We start from the raw sequence: 22,122 nt of genomic DNA, 5'->3' as shown, positions 1-22,122 counted from the left end.
ACATTATGCCAATAGGTAATTTATTGTCTTCTTTTTTTATGCTTACAGTGTCATGAAAAGCCAGAAAACTCAGGAGGTTGATTTGTTGTGGGCCCTCTGGACTGCCGTGATAAAGCTGATTCTCTTCACAGCAGATCTGACTCATTGCACCACTCTTGAAGAAGGCCACTACGCTCACGTTCGCCTTCTGTGCTCAGAGATCCTTGATGAGGATCTACCCCATCATACCATTCATCATTAATACAAAAAGCAATGGGCCTTTATATACTCTGTGTCCCAGTCTTTCTATGCATGTAATGTCTGTGGGAGAATCTTGAAACAATTACTGTATGCAGATGTGCAAAATATTGTGATGTAGATTTGTTTTTGCCATTGCTTGATCTAATGGGGGCGGCAGGTAGCCTAGTGGTTAGAGCGTTGAGCCAGTAGCCAAAAGGTTGCTGGATCAAATCCCCGAGGTTACAAGATAAAACTCTGTCTTTCTGCCCCTGAACAAAGTAGTTAACACACTGTAGGCCGTCATTGTAAATAAAAATTTGTTCTTAACTGACTTGCCTAGTTAAGAATATGTTGCAGATTTCAACTTTCATTGGTGCATATGGAAACAAATAGAAAGGTAACAAACAATGTATTAAATTTCCAACTTTATCCTCTGCAATACTTTTTTTGCAGCAGGTGGGCATTATCAGGTTATGATGAGGTCTTAACTATGACCACATAATATATAATATAGTGGTCAGAGTTAACAATTATGGAAATAATTATCGCCAACTGCTCGCATGGTGGTCAGAAAAAATATAGAATATTCTGGTCAGTAAAAGTTGTTCAAAAAACAACGTCCATTTCAACCAGTTTGTGACCAGAAGAAGACGTCTTTTCAACCAAGTTTTGCCCACTGGGTGGTCTTTTGAACATTTTAGTGTCTATAGCTCCTATGATATAAATGGAGCTATGGATTTGCTATGACAGCAAAATTCTGATTTTTTCTCTCAACTCCATAAGAGGAAAAGTGAAGTTATATTAATAAATATTCAATTAGCTACTGGGCATTGACTTGAATTTTTTTTTACAAAACATAGAGCAACAAATTGAATTCCAGAGAATCATAGAGCAACGAATTGAATTCCAGAGAATCATAGAGCAACGAATTGAATTCCAGAGAATCATAGAGCAACGAATTGAATTCCAGAGATTCATAGAGCAACGAATTGAATTCCAGAGAATCATAGAGCAATGAATTGAATTCCAAAGAATCATAGAGCAACGAATTGAATTCCAGAGAATCATAGAGCAACGAATTGAATTCCAGAGATTCATAGAGCAACGAATTGAATTCCATAGAATCACAGAGCAACAAATTGAATTCCAGAGAATCATAGAGCAACGAATTGAATTCCAGAGAATCATAGAGCAACAAATTGAATTCCAGAGAATCATAGAGCAACAAATTGAATTCCAGAGAATCATAGAGCAACAAATTGAATTCCAGAGAATCATAGAGCAATGAATTGAATTCCAGAGAATCATAGAGCAACAAATTGAATTCCAGAGAATCATAGAGCAACGAATTGAATTCCAGAGAATCATAGAGCAACGAATTGAATTCCAGAGAATCATAGAGCAACGAATTGAATTCCAGAGAATCATAGAGCAACGAATTGAATTCCAGAGAATCATAGAGCAACAAATTGAATTCCAGAGAGAAAAAACTCCAACACTGGGAGCTGATATGCAATTGGAGTAAGCTCTAAGAGCTTCAAGCTCGAACCCAAAGCATTTATAATGGGGTCTGTAGTGCTTTAGACTAGAGACAGAGCTCGAACCCAAAGCATTTATAATGGGATCTGTAGTTCTTTAGACTAGAGACAGAGCTCGAACCCAAAGCATTTATAATGGGGTTTGTAGTTCTTTAAACTAGAGACAGAGCTCAAACCCAAAGCATTTATAATGGGGTTTGTAGTTCTTTAGACTAGAGACAGAGCTCAAACCAAAAGCATTTATAATGGGGTTTGTAGTTCTTTAGTTTGTAGTTCTTTAAACTAGAGACAGAGCTCGAACCCAAAGCATTTATAATGGGATCTGTAGTTCTTTAGACTAGAGACAGAGCTCGAACCCAAAGCATTTATAATGGGGTTTGTAGTTCTTTAAACTAGAGACAGAGCTCAAACCCAAAGCATTTATAATGGGGTTTGTAGTTCTTTAGACTAGAGACAGAGCTCAAACCAAAAGCATTTATAATGGGGTTTGTAGTTCTTTAGACTAGAGACAGAGCTCAAACCAAAAGCATTTATGATGGGGTTTGTAGTTCTTTAGACTAGAGACAGAGCTCAAACCAAAAGCATTTATAATGGGGTCTGTAGTGCTTTAGACTAGAGACAGAGCTCGAACCCAAAGCATTTATAATGGGATCTGTAGTTCTTTAGACTAGAGACAGAGCTCGAACCCAAAGCATTTATAATGGGGTTTGTAGTTCTTTAAACTAGAGACAGAGCTCAAACCCAAAGCATTTATAATGGGGTTTGTAGTTCTTTAGACTAGAGACAGAGCTCAAACCAAAAGCATTTATAATGGGGTTTGTAGTTCTTTAGACTAGAGACAGAGCTCAAACCAAAAGCATTTATGATGGGGTCTGTAGTGCTTTAGACTAGAGACAGAGCTCTTGTTTTCACCTCTAAAAGGTCATTGCCACAGGCAGCTATTTTTGCTAATCCCTTACAACACATTACATTCGATAAAAGTAGTGTTTAGAGTAAGTTTCTGTAAACTAAGGCTTTTGATAATGAACAGAATTACTATTTTTGGTATTCTGAATCGTATACTGTATTCTTTCTCCAAGTAACTCAACATTTCTTCCAACTCCAAAGTTAACTTCTCTAACTGTGTATTGAGGGATACAGTACTTTTCACTCTACCTAAACTCACCCAGACACTGACGTTTTCTTTCCGCATCTTAATCCCCACAGGGATTTGGTGAGACCTGAATCAGAGGGAGAGAAAGACAGTGAAAGAGAACAATGGTTTGGGAAGAAAACATCCTAAACTTACCCCGTAGTCCTTACAGCTGCCTCTGTCTGGGAGCCCCACCTAGCAAGTCCACATCGTGACAAGACTGGGTCGGGGCCACCTCGGACACGCACCCTGATAGATAAGCCAGGTGACAAAAGCAAGGAGTTAAAATACGATAGAGAAGTACCTACATCACTCCTCCTGGAAGTCATCTGAAATTAATCAGATTCTTTTGTTGATTCCTTTTTGTTTTTTGGAACCACAGGGTTGAGAATTAAAACGGTTTGGTCGTGAATTTCTAAAGTTAGGTGTAGCTAGTGCATTGGCACCATTTGGTTGTTGAATCTTTTGTAGCATGGTAATAATCTTGTATTTGGCTTCTGGTTGAGTGATCATTTGGTTCTAATTGCAAAATTGCATTGCATTGCAAATTGAGCATAAAATATATATTCTGTATATGATGTTATCCAGTGTTTATCAATTCATTTGAAATTAGCAACATTCGGATCCTTATTCAGAGATAAGGGTGCTTGTGTGAGCCAAAGTTTGATGAATTTACATAGGACTTCCATTTCATAGTCATATACAGCATCAACAAGACAACTCTCACATACAAGAGATAACAGGGCAAAATACATGTGGAACAATATACAGTACCAGTCAAAAGTTTGGACACACCTACTCATTCAACGGTTTTTCTTTCTACATTGTGGAATAATAGTGAAGACATCAAAACTATGAAATAACTCATATGGAATCATTGTAGTAAGCAATATATTTTTAATTTTGTAGTAGTAAGCAATATATTTTTATTTTTTATAATATATTTTTGATTCTTCAAAGTAGCCTTGACAACAGCTTTGCACAGTCTTGGCATTCTCTCAACCAGCTTCAAGAGGAATGCTTTTCCAAGTCTTGAAGGAGTTCTCACATATGCTGAGCACTTGTTGGCTGCTTTTCCTTCACTCTGCGGTCCAACTCATCCCAAACCATCTCAATTGGGTTGAGGTCGGGTGATTGTGGAGGCCAGTTCATCTGATGCAGCACTCCATCTCTCTCCTTCTTGGTCAAATAGCCCTTACACAGCCTGGAGGTGTGTTGGATAATTTCCTGCTGAAAATCAAATGATAGTCCAACTAAACCCAAACCAGATGAGATGCCGTAATGTTGCAGAATGCTGTGGTAGCCATGCTGGTTAGTGTGCCTTGAATTCTAAATAAATCACAGACAGTGTCACCAGCAAAGCACCTCCACGCTCCACGGTGGGAACCACACATGCGGAGATCATTGGAACCAAAAATCTCAAATTTGGACTCATCAGACCAAAGGACAGATTTCCACCGGTCTAATGTCCATTGCTCGTGTTTCTTGGTCCAAGCAAGTCTCTTGTTCTTATTGGTGTCGTTTATTAATGGTTTCTTTGCAGCAATTTGAGCATGAAGGCCTGATTCACGCAATCTCCTCTGAACAGTTGATGTTGAGATGTGTCTGATACTTGAACTCTGTGAAGCATTTATTTGGGCTGCAATCTGAGGTACAGATAACTCTAATGAACTAATCCTCTGCAGCAGAGGTAACTCTGGGTCTTCCTTTCCTGTGGTGGTCCTCATGAGAGCCAGTTTCATCATAGCACTTGATGGTTTTTGAAAAAACTTGAAGAAACTTTCAAGGTTCTTGATATTTTCCGCAATGACTGACCTTCATGTCTTAAAGTAATGATGAACTGTCGTTTCTCTTTACTTATTTGAGCTGTCCTTGCCATACTATAGACTTGGTCTTTTACTAAATAGGGCTATCTTTTGTATACCATGTCACAACAAAACTAATTGGCTCAAATGCATTAAGAATGAACAATTCCATAAATTTACTTTTAACAAGGCACACTTGTTAAAATACATTTTGATTTGTTTAACACTTTTTTTGGTTACTACATGATTTCATATGTGTTATTTCATAGTGTCGATGACTTCACTATTATTCTACAATGTAGAAAAAAGTACAAATAATGAAAAACCCTTGAATGAGTGGGTGTGTCCAAACTTTTGACTGGTACTCTATAGGTATACAAATTTCACATAAAAATGCCTGGGGCCATATGTGTGCAGGGACCTTCATGTATTTATTTTAGCATAAGATAACACTTGCGCAGACGCACATTAGGGTACGGGTCAAAACTATACGATACGGAACGGTGGAGGGCTGATATGTTAGGAATAACACTGAGTAAAAATTCAAAGCCCACTCCAGGATATGACTCAGGATATGAGAGTAGCCTGAGATCTCCATTGAAAAGATAAATAAATAAGCATATCCAATAGATTGCCTCACAGTTGAATCAAACAGCAAAAGGTACAGCAACAGGATTTACTCTGGGGTTGGGTACGGTCAGATACTTAGCTACTTTTCATTTTACTTTTGAAATGTATTAGCATTGCTGGCTGTGAATGAGAGGACGTGAGTATCCAGCCTGGAGCGCTGTAAGCTGGATAATCAATTATAATAAATGTATTATGTAATATATAATACATTTCATTTTTGAACATTCAACTCTATATTAATAATGAACAGAATGTGATTATATTATCACAGTGGGCTCTCTTATAAAAGTCGACCATCAACTGTATTAGGACAAAAAAACTCATACCAGACGCCATTGTATTGAAAACACTAACACATCAAATATCACTCACTATTCACTAAACTCCAACATGGTGATAAACACTAGACAAGTGGTCCTATTCTAAACAAAACCTGTTCTGTCTATAATACAACAGTAACTGGCTTTATTCCGTCCAGCTAAATCAGCATGGAACTCTGTGCCCGATAGTCTGTCAGAAAACAGCTATCTGATCAGGGAAGTAATGTGAGTGTATAAACAGATGACTTAGGGGGGGATTGTTGGTTCAACTCCAAGGCGAATTGTAATTTCTGTGCCCTTAAACTGATTATGTTTGGCAAATTTGAATAGATGTATATCTGAATAAGCCCGAGACAGGGTGCCAGAGTAGAGACAATGAACAGTGATCATGAAGTCCATATGTACTTCCAAAGATCCATTATGGGGCAACAGTATCCAATCTGTCAGTACAAACAGACTAGCCAATCGTGTGGTCCTTCCACGAGACGTTCAGTAGACATAAGATTCCAATTGCATTAGTCCTCCAGATTCCAAATGGTGAGCAGGAAAACATTTATCTCTATCTTCAGATTTGTTTTGCCAAATTTAGACATGAGCATTTGGAACATGAGGCCATGATTGGTCTATAAAGCAGGATTGTCCCAAGTGCAGGAACGTAGTTGAATGTTGGCTTTAATTTACTCTTTTCAGGTGAACCCAAACAAAAAAATGGCTGACGCAGCACTTACACATAATCACAGGATAGTCTGTCTTTTTCATCTGCCCTCTTCTATGAATCTCATTCAGGATGGCAGTGAGCTTTTGACGTTGAACAATCAAGTGATATGCTAATACAGCATATACACACAGACTGATCCTTTTTCATCTGCCCCCTTTTTGTTTTTGTTAAGGACAGCAGTGAACTTTTGACTTTCAACAAAAGGTGACACCTAATCTGCATAACCTGTACCTACAATATGTCTTTGGTCTCTGGCAAGGTAGCCTAATAAAGGCAGCGCTAGTTTGGGGAAGCTTTGTGACTGTAGTCCTCATACGAGGAGAGCGCTATTTTCTATGTTCTGCTCAGTAAACACACCACTGCATATCTGTGTTCACGCATAAACCTCTAAGTATTTTCCATTCACCTTACCACAATTTATTTTACTAGAGGTGTTTACCAGAAAACTAATTTAGTCATTTTCAACATGAGTTAACATCAGATACCAGCTGATGTAATAAAACGGGTGCATTATTTTACTGAGCAAAACAAGTGAAGTGGGCTGAGGCCCCTCAGCAGAGGAGAGTAGCGCCAGTTTAGCGGTGAAGAGGTAAACCAGGCTCACCCTTCTTTGGGGAAGAACACAGCAGAGAATAGATGTGTTCCTCACTCACTCAACCCGCTGCCGTTCTCGCGTCTTCACCTGGGGTAATTCGGAATAAAAGGAGAAACTTAAACAAACAAAACACAAAATAAAACTGTTAAGTTGTAATAAAATGGGAGAGTAGCTAAATAAGAAATCAAAAGGATAAAAAAAATATCTGAAAAATATGCTGTACTATTTACATTGCCGGGAAATGGAGGGGCCAGGAAATAGCACATTTGCGTGAATTGCCAGGTGTACGGTGTAAATGTTTTGATGTCACTTTACACTATTTGGTGTAAAGATGCCCAAATTGGAATAGCAAAACATCAGTCAAATAACTATATGATCTTAATAAAAGCAGTTGCTTTGTGTCTTTCATAAAAAAATTCAGATCACTCACATTCAAGGCCAAACATGGAGGTCAAAATTAGTCTAATCATGACACGACTTGACACAACTGAATTTGAAATTGCTGATAATTGAATGAAGTATGGTTGAGTTTTATTGAAATGTAACAAGAACATTTTTATAAATACAAACACATCAAAGAGCAAATTGTCTTGGCGATTAAGGTTTTGCCAGACCCATTATCTAAAAGGGCAAATTTGAGAGAGCTGTAGTAATACGTTTAGAAAAACACAGTTTGTCTACTTCTACGAATGCTTAACATACAACTTTTACGTAACTATTCCGGTACATGAAAAAGTGCAATTTTCCTCTCCTTTTTCCCCCACCTCTGCAACAAAACTGAAAATAAAGCTTTCAGTTTAAAGCCTTTATGTACAAGCAAAGTCCTATGCCTACCTATCAGAAATCTGGGAGGGAAAATGTCCAATGGGGAGAGGGGTCTGGGAATGGGTTGCTGGCCAGTCACTGAACGATTCTCATGATTGCAAATGCTTTCTCAAAGAATTTTTCTCTTCTCTTTTTTTATGATCGTCCAATTTTTCCTGTAAATGCCAGCTTAAAAAAGCTAAACAAAAAAATCTTAAATTTAAAAAAATAATAAAATAATGGTAAAAAATGTCCCAAGTAGCCACAAGCAAAGCAAAAAAGGATTAGCACAAATTATTAAGCAAGCTTATGTATGTACATTCATATTTTGCTCCATATTGGTACTGTAGTGCAACAAATCCATATTTCTAATGTTATTTATGCATTTTGATTCATTTTTTATTTTGTTTCTATTTCTTTTGAATGTGAAGGGTGATATATACACACAGCCAATCAAAGGTTGCTGTCAAAGCCCAATCCGTTCATGTTTTGTCTACTTCCATTGGTGCCCATAAGAATCTTGGTAAAACTCCTGGTTGTCATTATTGTAACCATAGTTACCAGAGTAGTCGCCACCTTGTTGCAGGGGTTGCTGGGCAATGGGTTGGGAGCCCCAGTTCTGGTTGTTGGTCTGCCGGCGCTTGGAGTCCGGTTGGTTGTAACCGTCAGCCTTCCTCTTCCCGCCCAAGTTGTCCCCGCGGTTTCCCCTGGCCCCTCTGATGCCGCGGCCCCTCTGCTGGGGCGGACCTCCCCGGCTCCCACGGCTTCCCCTCGGTACACCCATAGGAGCCCCCCTTTGGACGTAGCCACCTCTGCCACGAGGGGGTGGTGCTCCTCGGCCTCTAGGGGGAGGGGGGGCACCTCGACTCACCCTGCCCCCCCTTCCTCTCGGCACGTAGACATCATCGTATCCCCCGTAGTAAGGGTCGTCGTAGCCACCTCGGTAGTCATGGTAGTCGTAACCACCCCCGTAGTAATCATCGTAGTAGTCCTCGTAACCGTAGTAGTCTGGAGGGTAGGCATAGCCACCTCTCCCACCTCGGCCCCTGCCTCGCATGGGAGGCGGCATGCGTGGAGCAGGATAATAGTAGTAATCATCATATCTGTGACAACAACAAAGCAAACGGGGACATACGAAATAAGACAAATGGCAAAAAAATATCATAATACAGTCATACCAGCCACTCCAAGCGGACTGGGCGTGGCTAGGTGCGGTCAACCTCTACTCACCCTGTGGTCCTAGTTGGCTGTCTCTGGGCCTGCCGCTCTTTCCTCTTCCTGTCCGGAGGCTTTGCCAGAACAATCTCTATCTCCTCGCCTTCCAATTCTTTGCCATTCATTTGTTGCATTGCCTAAACAGTGATGGGTTTCCCCAAGTGAATATCCCAGAGATTCTCTACAAGCACAAGGCAAACACATAGCATGCATACTCCAAGGAGGTGTAGAAGACGCCAGTACTCACCTTCACGGCAGCATCTCTGTCCTCAAAGTGCACAAAGGCATAGTCTTTCAGCTTCTTGACCCGCTCCAACTTCCCAAACTGGGAGAACGTTTTCTCTAGGAGCTCCTCTGTCACCGGTGTGGCCAGGTTCCTCACAAACAGCACCTTTACCTGGTGGAAGACCAACACAGTGAGTTTAGAAGTTGTTCTCTGGCATAGAACGGCCCGTTCTCTCAATGTAATGTTTCTACATGAAAGATATCTGGGTATTTCCTCTACTCCCCAGTATCTGTGATTTAACATCCTTTGCTGTAGTCAGACACTAGCTTGACGGAGGGGGGGGGGTCTTCAGGACCTTACCTTTGCCATAATCTCTGGGTCCGGTTCGTCTACTGGATCTGCCCACTCAACAGTAACAGGGTTCCCCCACACCTTCACCTTGCCACTCATGAGGCGGCGACGGGCCTGGGCCGCAGTTTTGTGGTCCTCGTATTCTAAGAAGCAGAAGCCACGGTTCTTCTTTTTATCATCTGGCTGGTGGTAGAGTATCACCTCCACGAGGCCCTCTGGTGGAGGCATACATAGGTGCATGGTCAAAAAGAATCACAGGAAAGGCCTCCATTACACTGATTATATAATATGAGTGTAATATGATAGACAAGGACATGAGGTCACCGGTAAGAATAGATTCATGAAATCATTTGGGATGAATGTCAGAACACACAGGGCTGCACCAACTAATATACGGTATGAAGATAGGGAAAGAATGGCAGATCTTTATATCTAGGTGGGGTAGCCAGGTATTCAAGCATGAATCAGATAACTTAAAAACTTGTTGAAAATCTCTATGAAAGTATGTAAGAATCTCCAATTTCCTTGTACTTGTCAGCCGATGTTTCAAATATAAACCCGTATTTAAATTGAGGGCACCAAAAAATATGATATAACAATGGTACTGATTTTCTCTAACCTGTGACTTTGCTGAAATCTTCCAATATGCTTTCTCTTGTCTTGTTCTTTGGAATTGACCCAACAAACAGCCGATTGTTTGCGACAGAGATGCAGACACCCAGGTATTTGCCCGACCGGATTTCATAATTATCACACTAGAACAAAAAGATAAACAAAAAGTGTTCTCCAAATTGACCCCGACACAGATAAGTCATGCAGTTACACTTCCCAGATAACTCTGGCATGATGAAACACAGTGACCAACCTGTCTACAACGTTCATGGCTAGCGAAGCAAACACCATAAATTACCAAGTCATGCTCTTTACTTGTGGCGATTAAAAGGGGAAATCTTACAAGCTTGACGGCCTCTAGGGCAGCATCTTTATTGCAGAAGGTGATGAAGGCATATCCTCTGTTCTGACCCGAAAGGAGGGGGTCCATCATTAGACGCAGGTCCCAAATGGGCCCGGCTTTCTCAAACAGAGGCACCAGCTCATCCTCATACAAGTCTCTGGGGATCTTGCCAACAAATACCTGCATTGACAAGATCAAATTGGCAAATTACAAGCATACTGTGTAGCTTTGATTGTATTCAATGCATTTTTGACTTGGACAAGATGGAGCACTCTAGGAACTTAAGAGGTCGATTTGTGAAAAGGCATATTAGATAATATCATAACTTTAAAGGCTGTTAGATGTTTCAGAAGCTTGTAGATTCATTACTTACCAACAACAGCTGCAAATCCCAATAAAACTACATCACGTTTTAAAGTTGACTTTCCTTCCTTTGTCTACCTATACTAAAAATGTTGTGGTTCAAAGTGAGGTATTTATTTAGTTCCAATAGCACCAATGTTTGCTAGCAAGTTTCTAACTGCATTGTGGCATTAACTAACCATTAATTATTTACATATAACAGATTTTAATTTGCATATATTTGTGGACGAAAATCTGACTTATTCCACCTTAAAAATGTTGAACCATAATAAAATTGCATTCATTTCCATAAGGTTGCAAATGTTTTTTTCAACAGCCCAAAATTGAGAGGAGGACACCTCCTTAACAGCCAATAACCTGCATGAGAAGACTGACAGACAATAGAAAATAGGTTGTGCTTCTTGCCTCTGTTCCGATTCCAGGCTGGGCCCCTGAGTACACCTCGTCAGGTGGAGGCCCCCCATACTTCCTCTGTCCTGTGGTGACGTCCAAAGTGTAACCTGTTCTTTCCAGAAGAGCCTAAACAGTATCAACCACAGATACATTCACTCAGAGACCTTTAGAGCCTAAACAGTATCAACCACAGATACATTCACTCAGAGACCTTTAGAGCCTAAACAGTATCAACCACAGATACATTCACTCAGAGACCTTTAGAGCCTAAACAGTATCAACCACAGATACATTCACTCAGAGACCTTTAGAGTCTAAACAGTAACAACCACAGATACATTCACTCAGAGACCTTTAGAGCCTAAACAGTATCAACCACAGATACATTCACTCAGAGACCTTTAGAGCCTAAACAGTATCAACCACAGATACATTCACTCAGAGACCTTTAGAGTCTAAACAGTATCAACCACAGATACATTCACTCAGAGACCTTTAGAGTCTAAACAGTATCAACCACAGATACATTCACTCAGAGACCTTTAGAGTCTAAACAGTATCAACCACAGATACATTCACTCAGAGACCTTTAGAGTCTAAACAGTATCAACCACAGATACATTCACTCAGAGACCTTTAGAGTCTAAACAGGATCAACCACAGATACATTCACTCAGAGACCTTTAGAGTCTAAACAGTATCAACCACAGATACATTCACTCAGAGACCTTTAGAGTCTAAACAGGATCAACCACAGATACATTCACTCAGAGACCTTTAGAGTCTAAACAGTATGAACCACAGATACATTCACTCAGACCTTTAGTCCATATGTCCATCATTGTTAAAACATAAGCTTATGGAACTTAATGAGAAAAGAAGAAACAATCTGTTCACCTTTATCTTAGTCTCATCAGGACCCTTTGTGGATTCTTGAACTTTACTTCCTTGCTTTTCTCGCTGTCGGTATGTCTTCATCACACCACAGAGAAATGCACTTTTGTTCTGAGAGAGGACCAATAGCGTTTAGTGTAAATCACTTGTATACCTTGTTGTGTCTTTGTATGACTACTCTTGAGCGACAGTGTGGACAGGACCACTCACCTGCACATGTGACAGGTCACTCTCCCTGAACTGCTGTAACACTGACAGGGCTCCCTCCTCATTGAACTCCCTCAGGGCGTCGATGGCTCTCTCGTCCAGGTCAGCGTAAGCCACCAGTCCTGGGATGCACACACACAACCACACAACACACAGACAGAGAGAGAGAGAGAGAGAGAGAGAGAGAGAGAGAGAGAATTCTATTTAGGCAGAGTCTGCGGATCCGTAGGTAATCGCCATGCCCCCTTGTTTTTTTTGCCCTGAGAGCTGAAGATCCAATGTATGTTCTTTCGCATGTATTAATTTACGGACACATTTTAAAAAAAAAACATAGTTACTGCTCAACCTCAACCTCCCCCTTCACATTTCTCTCTTTACCCACCCTCTTATGAACCCTCAACCAATTTTATCTACATGATCATGTAGGCTACGTCTATGCCTCATATTTCTGAACATGCGGCTATTAGAATGAACATTAAAAAAAAAAAATTTAAGTAGGCTAATTTAGGGTGTAGGCTACAACCTTCTCTGTCTGTTGAAACTAAGGATAATGCCGTAGCACAAGCAGGGGCGCAGTTTACACAACGCATTGGGGCAAAACAATCTGCGTTTTAGTCACGCGTGTACATTTCTGATAATGTCATCTTTATAGTTATGCTTCCATAATGTAGCTAAACAAAAATAACACTGCTACTTTGACTGCTTGTCTGCCCCCTGCTTTGCAAATGTTTGCAGTGATGGTGAAAAAAATAACATTAAATCGCTATATAGACTGCGTGTCTGTGTCTTGCTCCTGGTTGAGATGCTGTCTAAATTGTCGCATGTACAGCCTCCTGAAAAAAGAACATGAAATCTTTACTTAGACTGCCTTTTTGTGTTGTGCTTATGTTTGCAATAGCCTACTGTTACAACAGACAAAATGTTTTGTTGTACAACAAGTCAATCATGTCTATTGTACAACATGTCCAAGTCTGTAGACTACACCAGGCAAAGATGTCCGATCATCGACGCGGAGAGGAAGGGGCAGCGGCAACATAAAAAAAATCTACATAGAGCATCCTGTACATGCGCAGGCCCTCTCTGACCTTTAGTTGTCGGGAAGAACGGTTCAGGAAAAGTCGGATCGGCAGCCACTCCGTTCTATTTATAGGGTCACAACTAAGTCACACATTCCTGGTGAGAGTCACTGAAACATGATGATGACGCCCGGGGGAGAGGGCTGTCTCTGTAAGTCACCATTACACTGCTATGAGCTCAACGCTCACTGGCTCCTTCACTCTACGTGATTTACATCATACCGCTGACCAAGGTGGAATCCTTTGGTTGATAGTCTTCTTGAGCTTGCAGAAATATACATTATGATGTCTTAAGAAATAGCATGCAATGCAATCAAGAAGTAGTGAGAACAACCCCCGCCCTTTGCACTTACCAGTCTGAAATATCTTATCCAGGCTCTCCGCCACTTTCTGTGGAAGGCCTGCGTCTATGAGTGTCTGGTAGTTCTCTGTGTGTGTTACAGTTATGTCCATTGGTTCGTCTTCCTCCTTAACTGGAGCAGAACTGCCATTCACTTCAGCTGCCATTCTCCTTTGGGTCAAATGATGTGAATCAAAAGAGATACCAGGGGACTTAGACACCACATGAAGAAGCAGGCCTATACATCACCTATGCTGCGCATTCACAAACAATATGTAAGACATGATAATACAATACCAGCTACTCTACAATGAGTAGAATACTATTTACTGCCCAATTATGGATATGAACATGTTAGGTATTGGGTAAAATGCAACTGTGATGCAATAGGCCTATTTATTTGCCATTGCCACCTGACCCACCGTTAGCTAGCTAATGTCATCGTCATGCAAGAGTCCAATAAACCTCCACAGCAGGGGAAGAATTATCAAGCCTACGTCGACAGAAATTCAGTGGATACGTTTTTAAATGTGAATAATAGAAATACGGAAAATTCAGCTTGGTAAGTTAGCTAGCTAGCTGGCTATCTATCTACAGAGCATTGTTATAGAGCCAACCACTGATGTCTGACAGGGGGCACAGTACTGAAAAGCCACCAAGCAGCCATTCATACTCCTCCATTGTAAAATGTTTTTTTTTTTTTTAAATAATAGATTTTGGAAGCTATAAAGACGTGTTTATTAATGTCTACAGTCGTTTTTGCAAAGTATATTCTATTACAGACACCTTAATGCATATTTTTTTATTATATTATGTGAACTAAACAAATAAGTAAAAATAAAAAATATATATTTCAAGTAGGTTACTTTTAGTCAGTAGTTCTGAAAGTAGCACTCACGAGCCAAAAGTGGTCCCCAAAGTTGTGTACTACATCACATATGTGCACCGCAATATGTGCACCGTGTCATTGCTCTCTCACTCACTCTGATGTATGTGCATCTTGCTAGATGGCACTCAAATGGCGAGGGGCTGAAGCTCATTGGCTAGAACTCGAATTGCTAGGGGGCTGGCACACGTGGGGGGAAATGTAGGGAAATGGAGCAGAGATTTTGTGGCTAATGGGGAACATGCATAAAGATGGCAAAATTCAGATATGACGTCATTGGCCTTGTTCGAGAAGACCAAAACTGTAATGTATCATGGGCAAATTGTGATTGACTGACCTACAAATAACAATGTGTCATTATTTATGGTTCAAGGTTCTTTGTAGATCAGTCAGTCGAACAAGCTCATTGTCTTAGCACTATCTACTGAGTTTTTAAACTACTGCGCACGATATGGTTCAACGTGCCAATAAATCAGCACAATCTACATTTTAGTTTTTCCAAATTTGCTGGTGTCTTGAAGCTAAAATTGAGATCATGTATACTCTAATGACCATACAAAAAAAGCGCAATGGAGAGAGCTATGTACAATACTGCTAATTTAGCAAAACGAGGAATTTGTGGTAAGTACATGGGAAACACCATCTTTATGCAACTCCGCTATTGAGGTAAAACAGTAATTCTGCTCATAGATTATGCACGCATGAACTACACATTGACACATCCAGACCAAAGCGGGTGGTTTAAAAAATACTTAGTAGTCGCCAAAGTTCCGGAGGATGTCTTTAAAACTTCTTTGTGATCGGTGTCCAGTCCAGGGAACAGTTGAGCTAATGTAGGCTAATGTGATTAGCATGAGGTTGTAATAACAAGAAAATTTCCCAGGACATAGGGCAGTCTTGATACAAAATTTTGAACAGAAATGCAATGGTTTATTAGATCAGTCTAAAACTTTGCACATACATTGCTACCATCTAGTGGCCAAAATCTAAATTGCAGCTGTGCTGGAATAACACATGGATTTTCTCTGCATTATCTTTTACCAGATCTATTGTGTTATATTCTCCTACATTCCTTTCACATTTCCACAAATTTCAAAGTGTTCCCCTTCAAATGGTTACAAGAATATGCATATCCCTGCTTCAGGGCCTGAGTTACAGGCAGTTAGATTTGGGTATGTAATTTTAGGCAAAAAATGTATCCTTAAGAGATTATAGTATTTTTTTAAGGAGTACTAATGTTACTGTACCCAGAACAACAAATACTTAAATACATGTAATTTTGTCCTTGTAACATCTTACTGAACTACTGTGGAACTCAATTCATTCCTGTGGATGACTGCTGCTGAGGAGTACCAATATGGCAACCGGTGGCGTCAAAGCCTCTCATTGGCTATTACATTGCATCCGCAATACAGACTTTACACATCATTGGAGCCAACCAAGCAGGAGTTAAGTGCCAGTGTAATGTGATGTGTTATTTTACCCCCTAGCCAAACTGTCCATTGTATACTCTTTATATACACACACGTGTTCACCATGTACCTTTATATTGATTTGCCAATAACGGTTGCATACTGTAAAACCACACACAAAAATGAGTGCCAGTGTCGACCAGACAGCCACCTGGATACTTTTTCGCGCGCTATATTACAAGTATGAGGTAATACACCATTCACGTGCTAGATTGCTAACCGAGATGCACTTCAATCTATGAAATTCAAGCACGATATTACAATAACGTTACGTTTAACTGAAAAGTGCGACAAGTAGCTAAGCTAGTCGGTTGAAATATATTTTGCATGTGGGAGGTACATCTCGCTAACGTTACTACTAGCTGGGTTGCACGATGCATGTCTGGCTGGTATGTCTGGGACGTGGGCTCGTCTGTAGTACACAAAGCTAAGCAGACCCGCCCCCCTCGACTGAGCATAATTGGCCATTCGCTTACATTAATACCAGTACATATGCAATTACAAATGAAGATCAAAAGGCATCGATTACATTCCATTTGATTTCAGGTGTTTCCCCCCCATGATTAACTAGCGTCCAACACTGGGGCCTAATCGCTCTAGCTAGTTGCTACAGTATCGCAATTTCAACAGCCCATTTTGCTAATCCTTCCCGATCATGAATAATAAAACCTGGAAGCACTTACCGCTCCACAAATCCCAGTATTTAAAAAAAAAAAAAGTTACAATTGTCACGAAATGCCAAATGTGAACAAAAGTGTCCCGAGAAATGTGGTTCTTGTTTATTTGGGTTTGCACATCGGAGAATGACCGCTCTGGCGCTCGTTCACGCCCCTTTCTCGCGGTCAACCCGACCCTGCCAGCCGCGCGCACGCATTTGATCCACGGGGTTTCCGAAAGCATTTCACAAGGCGTTGAACAGGATTAACGCCATAGAAATATATTGTTACATTATTAACGCATTTAGCACTGACTAACAAGCACTTGTTACACGCAAAATGTGTCAGTTTTGACAAATATACAACCTGGACGTTGCTTCAATTGTAAATATAAACTGCATTTTGACGAGGAGTGCTTTCATTGTTTTCTAACTTTGATTGGAAGTAATACTGTTCATCTCTAGCAGTAGAGCGGCATCTCAAGATTCACTCATTTTTTTCACCTTTATTTAACCAGGTAGGCTAGTTGAGAACAAGTTCTCATTTACAACTGCGACCTGGCCAAGATAAAGCATAGCAGTGCTTGCACTCTACTTACATTTCCTTCTCAACTTGATGCAACTCAAACAAAAAAATGAATCAAGCGAGTCAAACATTCTATAAACATTTATTTATCTTTATTGGCCACCACGATCTAGCTCAGACAAGGACCCCATATTGTTTCAGGACAGCAGTGTACTTTGAAATCTTGCTCTCCATGTTCTTCTCTGCCAGCTTTGACAGCTTGGTCACGGTCTTTTTCTTGGTGTACCGGATCTTGGCCTTCTCCTTCCTCTTCTCCTCCAAGGTGGCTGTGATGGCCTGGTACTTCCAGCCAACCTCGTGGGCCAGACGCCCGAGGAGGGCAAACTGGGGAAGGCAGGTTCACACAAAGTAGAAACAATGTCACAAATCAATCATTAGCCCAACAACCCATATAAAAGGTCATAAGAAAAGTTTCCACTACTTAGGGTTCTAATTATTCTTTGGCTGTTGTCTCAGATGGTAGTGCATGTAAAGTATTCTCATGGTCGTTAAACTCGAATATTTACTGACGTAAACATCACTGACAATAAGAAGAGATGGGTACCTGGCTAAATACATTTTGGCCAATGTCTGGCTAGCAAGAATGTGGCTAAGCATTAGCTCAACTACAGTGCTTGCCTGCAACTTTGACAACTACCTACTAGTCAATGAACAGTTAATCAATTCAGTGGTGTTATTTGATAAACTGATTTTAGGCTTACCTTGCGAGTGGGCTTCAGACGGACAATTTTCAGGGCAGCAGGTACGACCATGCGCTTCCTCTGTGGAACAAAATAAACGTCAGCTCCAAAAGCAACAGCAAGTCTGTTAGAAGTGGAAGACATTCACTTCTCATATTCTCAGTCAATACTCAAAAGTATTTTTTTAAAAAAGGTAGCATCACTGACAGCACAAGATCAGAGTTATGCTGGATGATTGAGACACTCACCTTGTCATAAGGAGGTGGGATACCATCGAACACCTTCAGCCTCTCCAGTGCAGCTTGTCCCCTCTTGGTTTTGTGAGGCAGCATGCCTGTTGGGTTCCAAGGGGGATCAATGAAGTTAGGATGTTACTAGGCAATTAGGTCAACCCACATAGGCAATACTCTAGCACAAGGGAAGCCAAGGGAGAAAAAAAATCTATATATACACTTATGGAGATAGTGTCGCACACATAGGTTCCATGCCATTTTTAGATTGTAAATATGAAATAGGTATAAATCCCAAATGTGCAGAAACTTCCCTGTAACTGTTGACACCAGCACAACATTGTGGCCCTGACTAAACTCAGCAGTCAGATCCGAAAGTTTGTCTCATCAAAATGATCAGCTTCGGGATAAGTGTTCATCACAGTCAAGTAGGAACCATATGTTGTGCAAGGTGGAGTTCAGAATGTGCATACTCCATGCCACTGACTCACCCCATAGGGATCATTTAAATCAATGTCCATAAAGGTGAGGTCCAAGCAAGCCCCAGGCCTAGTAAGACATGCAGCTGAAAAAAATCCCAGTTTAAAAGAAGCGACTGTGATCTTACCCCTTACGGTCCTCCAGAAGATTCTGCTGGGCGCTCTGAAGTGATAGGGTCCACGTGAGGGGTTGGTGTTCATCCTCTTACGCAGGAAAGCCAGGTACTTCACTATTCATAAATATAGGCGCAATACATTCAAGCTATACCCGTGTCTAAACCGTTTCACAACAGCCACAATTTCACAACTCTGGTCATACCATATTGCTTTATGTCTCAGATGGTAGTGCATGTAAAGTATTCTCATGGTCGTTAAACTCGAATATTTACTGTGGTAAACATCACTGACAACAAGCAAATCTTAAGATTTAGCTCAAAATAGTTACCATGAATCACACAACACATTACAATTACATCAAATGGGTTAACCTGAATATATACAAAGTGCCAATAACTTACATTTGTTACGGTAGAAGTTTCCAGAGATGTTGATACCCTCACATCTCACAACTACCACCTTGTGGCCTGAAACGGGACAAATCATGACTTACATATTGAAATAAGTACAGGCCCATTGTATAATATCCACTGTTTCGGATGATAATGCGTGTTATCGTTGTAGTTACTCGAGCAATGTAGGTTAAAAAGCGTCACTGACCGTTGTAGCAAGCTAGTCAAACATTACAAGGACCAAATCGAGGTGCAATTACACATCAAGCAACATGAAATTCTTGGATTGGATATTGATCAGTCACAAGATGGGTATTCATTTATTGTGACATGACTCACCAAGCAGAACTTGCTTCGCCACAATGGCAGCGAGACGACCAAGTAGATGGCCTCTGCCATCAAGCAGCAGAACCTGGAAAGGTAAGAAGCACATCAAGTAATTGAGAATAGTTGCCCCCCCCCCCCCCCCCCCCCCCCGCCACCTGTGGTTCAAATGATTCAACAAAGTTGCCTACGTCTCAAATAGTAGTGCATGTACTGTATTCTCATGGTCGTTAAACTGACAAGCAAAACAAATTAACTTGGATAAATACATTATAGCTAAGGTTTAGGGCCAATATGACCAAATCTGGCTAGCAAAAGCATCCTTCAAGTGAAGATATAACATTCAAAATGGGTATTATTTTTGTGCATCTTTGTGCAGCGTTCCAGCGACTCCTTGACAAATTTAATGTTCACGTGAATCTGAGTTACTGCCATTCAAGCAGGGAGAAATTAGGCTCGTATGACGTAGCTATGAGATGAAGCCACTCACTAAACTGTTAATAGGAAAACAACTTTTAGATCTAAAATGTCCATCATACATGTCAGATTTCAATATTGCCATATGTCATAATGCAGGAGGTTGTTCTCGAATGGGCCATTATTCATATTTTTGTTGCATTCCTACCTCGAAACGTCTAATTCAATATGGGGTTTAAAACATTTCTCCCATTTGTTTGCATTCTCAGTTCCGGTTGCGAATGCCAGACTCCACTCTGAGGCACATCGATCTTCATGCTGAAAATCGTGAAATTGTAGAATCCTAAATTGACAGTAGTTTGAACTATTTTACAGTTAACTACTCCACAGCACGCTGATAATGACTTGATATTATAGTGTGTTGCTACGTTTGCTAGCTAGCCCATAGAGAGCATTGCATTGTGGGGTTAGTAGTCGATTTGAGTTGCAACAGATATCCACATGTTGCTACCAACCGTATCACGACAAAATGAAACGTTTGTTCACAAAATAAATTATGGTTCACACAGTGTTAAGTGACCCTTTAAATTATAGGAATGAGTGGTTTTGGGTGGATTTCATTTTAACTGGGTCTAAACATTAACTTGCGCAAACGTGGCCTGTAGCTTACCCAACTAATGTTCTATAGTTAACGTTAAATAGTAAATTCAGTGTTAAGAAATCTTCAAAAAAATAGACTCATTTGACCTAAACACTTCGCCAAAAATGCCAACGAACCAAGGATTTATTCTGAAGGGTTTTTGTAGCTAACTATCCAGCCAAGTCGGAGTTAACTAGATAGCCGCGTCGCATTCATTTAGCTAAGTTGAGTTAGCCAACACGACATCCTGGTTGTGTCAAATAATACGAAAAATGCTACGAAATGATCTTCATTTACAAAGCACAGAGATATATTTATCAGGAGTCAAATTAATCTATATGGACGTATTATTTACAAATATAGATATGTTGGTTCTTCCGCGCTTACACACCTTATTGAACCGGTCCGCCATGATGTGCGAAAAGAAAGACAGACGGGTTGTCCCGCTGTAAAAGACAGGGGTTTCTAGGCGGAGCTAAAGTTTTAGAGGAAATGACGAAATGTTTATTCTTCTTTACGGTATTCATACAGGGCTTTATACGCAGTGTACAATGTGCTAATTGCCACCCTCTGGACAGCGTGAGGATTACAGAAATCATTGCTCTCCCTAGACATTCAATGGCCCCTCTTTATCTGGGTCCATTGGACACTCTTACTGACTGTTGTGGCTGCGTTGCTTGATGTATTGTCTCTACCTTTTTGCCCTTTGTGCTGTCTGTGCCCAATAATGTTTGTACCCTGTTTTGTGCTGCTACCATTTTGTCATGTTGCTCCCATGCTGTGTTGCTGCCATGCTATGTCTTAGGTCTCTATTTATGTAGTGTTGTCTCGTCATGATATTTTGTCCCATATTTTAATTTGATTTATTTTTAATCTCAGCCCCCATCCCCCCAGGAGGCTTTTCGGTAGGCCGCCATAGTTAGATTTTTTTTTAACTGACTTGTTAAATAAATCCATACAGTCAATGAGTTAGATGCATGTCAATATCAGAAATAGACATGTCTCAAGTGTATAATACTCCACAACAAGCATCTCCTTCACGACTGTTTTCACAAGTGTCAGCTTCATGGTTTCATAGATTAACATGACTATTGTGTGTCTCTTTCAGGAAATGTCTTGCATAGCAACAGCACAGCATCAATACAATGAAAATCAAACAATATTACATGTGGATAAGGTTAATGGGGGGGGGGGGGGGGGGGGGGGTGATTTCTGTGCTCTGGTGGATTTGTGTACATGGGATCTGTATCTGCAGCCTGATGGTAATAGCTGGTATCACCTTCAATTAGCAATGTTGCATGATTGTTTCTTCAATGGAGGATGTTATGGCACTGGCAAAACAGAGAGTTGTGTACGGACACCAATTCATGGGATAAGTTTTAACAAAAGACATGGCACCAAATTTTGTCGTCTCTTTGCCATTCATATTGCCGGAATCCATTTAGACAGTACAACTACACTAG

At 40.5% G+C, this 22,122-nt stretch overlaps 2 protein-coding genes and 3 non-coding genes across 8 annotated transcripts; all 5 read right to left on the bottom strand.

Annotated features, from left to right (window-relative positions):
* Positions 1-634: 634 nt before the first annotated feature.
* On the bottom strand, positions 635-17,015 carry LOC110498147 (heterogeneous nuclear ribonucleoprotein R). Of its 4 annotated transcripts, none has more exons than XM_090211511.1 (13): positions 16,823-17,011; positions 13,795-13,952; positions 12,369-12,487; positions 12,162-12,269; positions 11,277-11,390; positions 10,509-10,688; positions 10,173-10,308; positions 9,563-9,768; positions 9,224-9,373; positions 8,992-9,113; positions 8,323-8,864; positions 6,967-7,044; positions 635-3,138 (listed from the first exon to the last, which is right to left on the bottom strand). In XM_090211511.1, the coding sequence occupies exons 2-12, from the start codon at positions 13,946-13,948 to the stop codon at positions 7,016-7,018; spliced, it is 1,860 nt and encodes a 619-aa protein (XP_090067637.1). In that variant the 5' UTR covers positions 13,949-13,952; positions 16,823-17,011; the 3' UTR covers positions 635-3,138; positions 6,967-7,015. The 4 variants fall into 4 exon arrangements, with proteins under 4 accessions (XP_090067637.1, XP_090067638.1, XP_090067636.1 ...); XM_090211512.1 differs by having other exon boundaries at positions 2,796-2,977; XM_090211510.1 differs by lacking the exon at positions 635-3,138 and having other exon boundaries at positions 5,645-7,044.
* Positions 17,016-17,450: 435 nt separating this feature from the next.
* rpl13a (ribosomal protein L13a) lies at positions 17,451-21,088 on the bottom strand. The gene is made up of 7 exons (XM_021574753.3): positions 21,051-21,088; positions 19,618-19,690; positions 19,288-19,353; positions 18,898-18,999; positions 18,309-18,394; positions 18,082-18,141; positions 17,451-17,704 (listed from the first exon to the last, which is right to left on the bottom strand). The coding sequence occupies exons 1-7, from the start codon at positions 21,069-21,071 to the stop codon at positions 17,495-17,497; spliced, it is 618 nt and encodes a 205-aa protein (XP_021430428.2). The 5' UTR covers positions 21,072-21,088; the 3' UTR covers positions 17,451-17,494.
* On the bottom strand, positions 17,827-17,908 carry LOC118941554 (small nucleolar RNA Z195/SNORD33/SNORD32 family). The gene has a single exon (XR_005037851.1). It is a non-coding gene; the product is annotated as a small nucleolar RNA Z195/SNORD33/SNORD32 family (small nucleolar RNA).
* On the bottom strand, positions 18,646-18,717 carry LOC118941561 (small nucleolar RNA SNORD50). Its single transcript, XR_005037858.1, has one exon. It is a non-coding gene; the product is annotated as a small nucleolar RNA SNORD50 (small nucleolar RNA).
* Positions 19,099-19,180, bottom strand: LOC118941555 (small nucleolar RNA Z195/SNORD33/SNORD32 family). Its single transcript, XR_005037852.1, has one exon. It is a non-coding gene; the product is annotated as a small nucleolar RNA Z195/SNORD33/SNORD32 family (small nucleolar RNA).
* Positions 21,089-22,122: the final 1,034 nt, after the last annotated feature.

This window comes from Oncorhynchus mykiss, chromosome 19 (assembly GCF_057628025.1).
Source record: "Oncorhynchus mykiss isolate SJ-2025 chromosome 19, ASM5762802v1, whole genome shotgun sequence".
NCBI lineage: Eukaryota > Metazoa > Chordata > Actinopteri > Salmoniformes > Salmonidae > Oncorhynchus > Oncorhynchus mykiss.
Note: the sequence above shows the minus strand (reverse complement) of the source record. Positions and strands in the feature narration are given on the sequence as shown.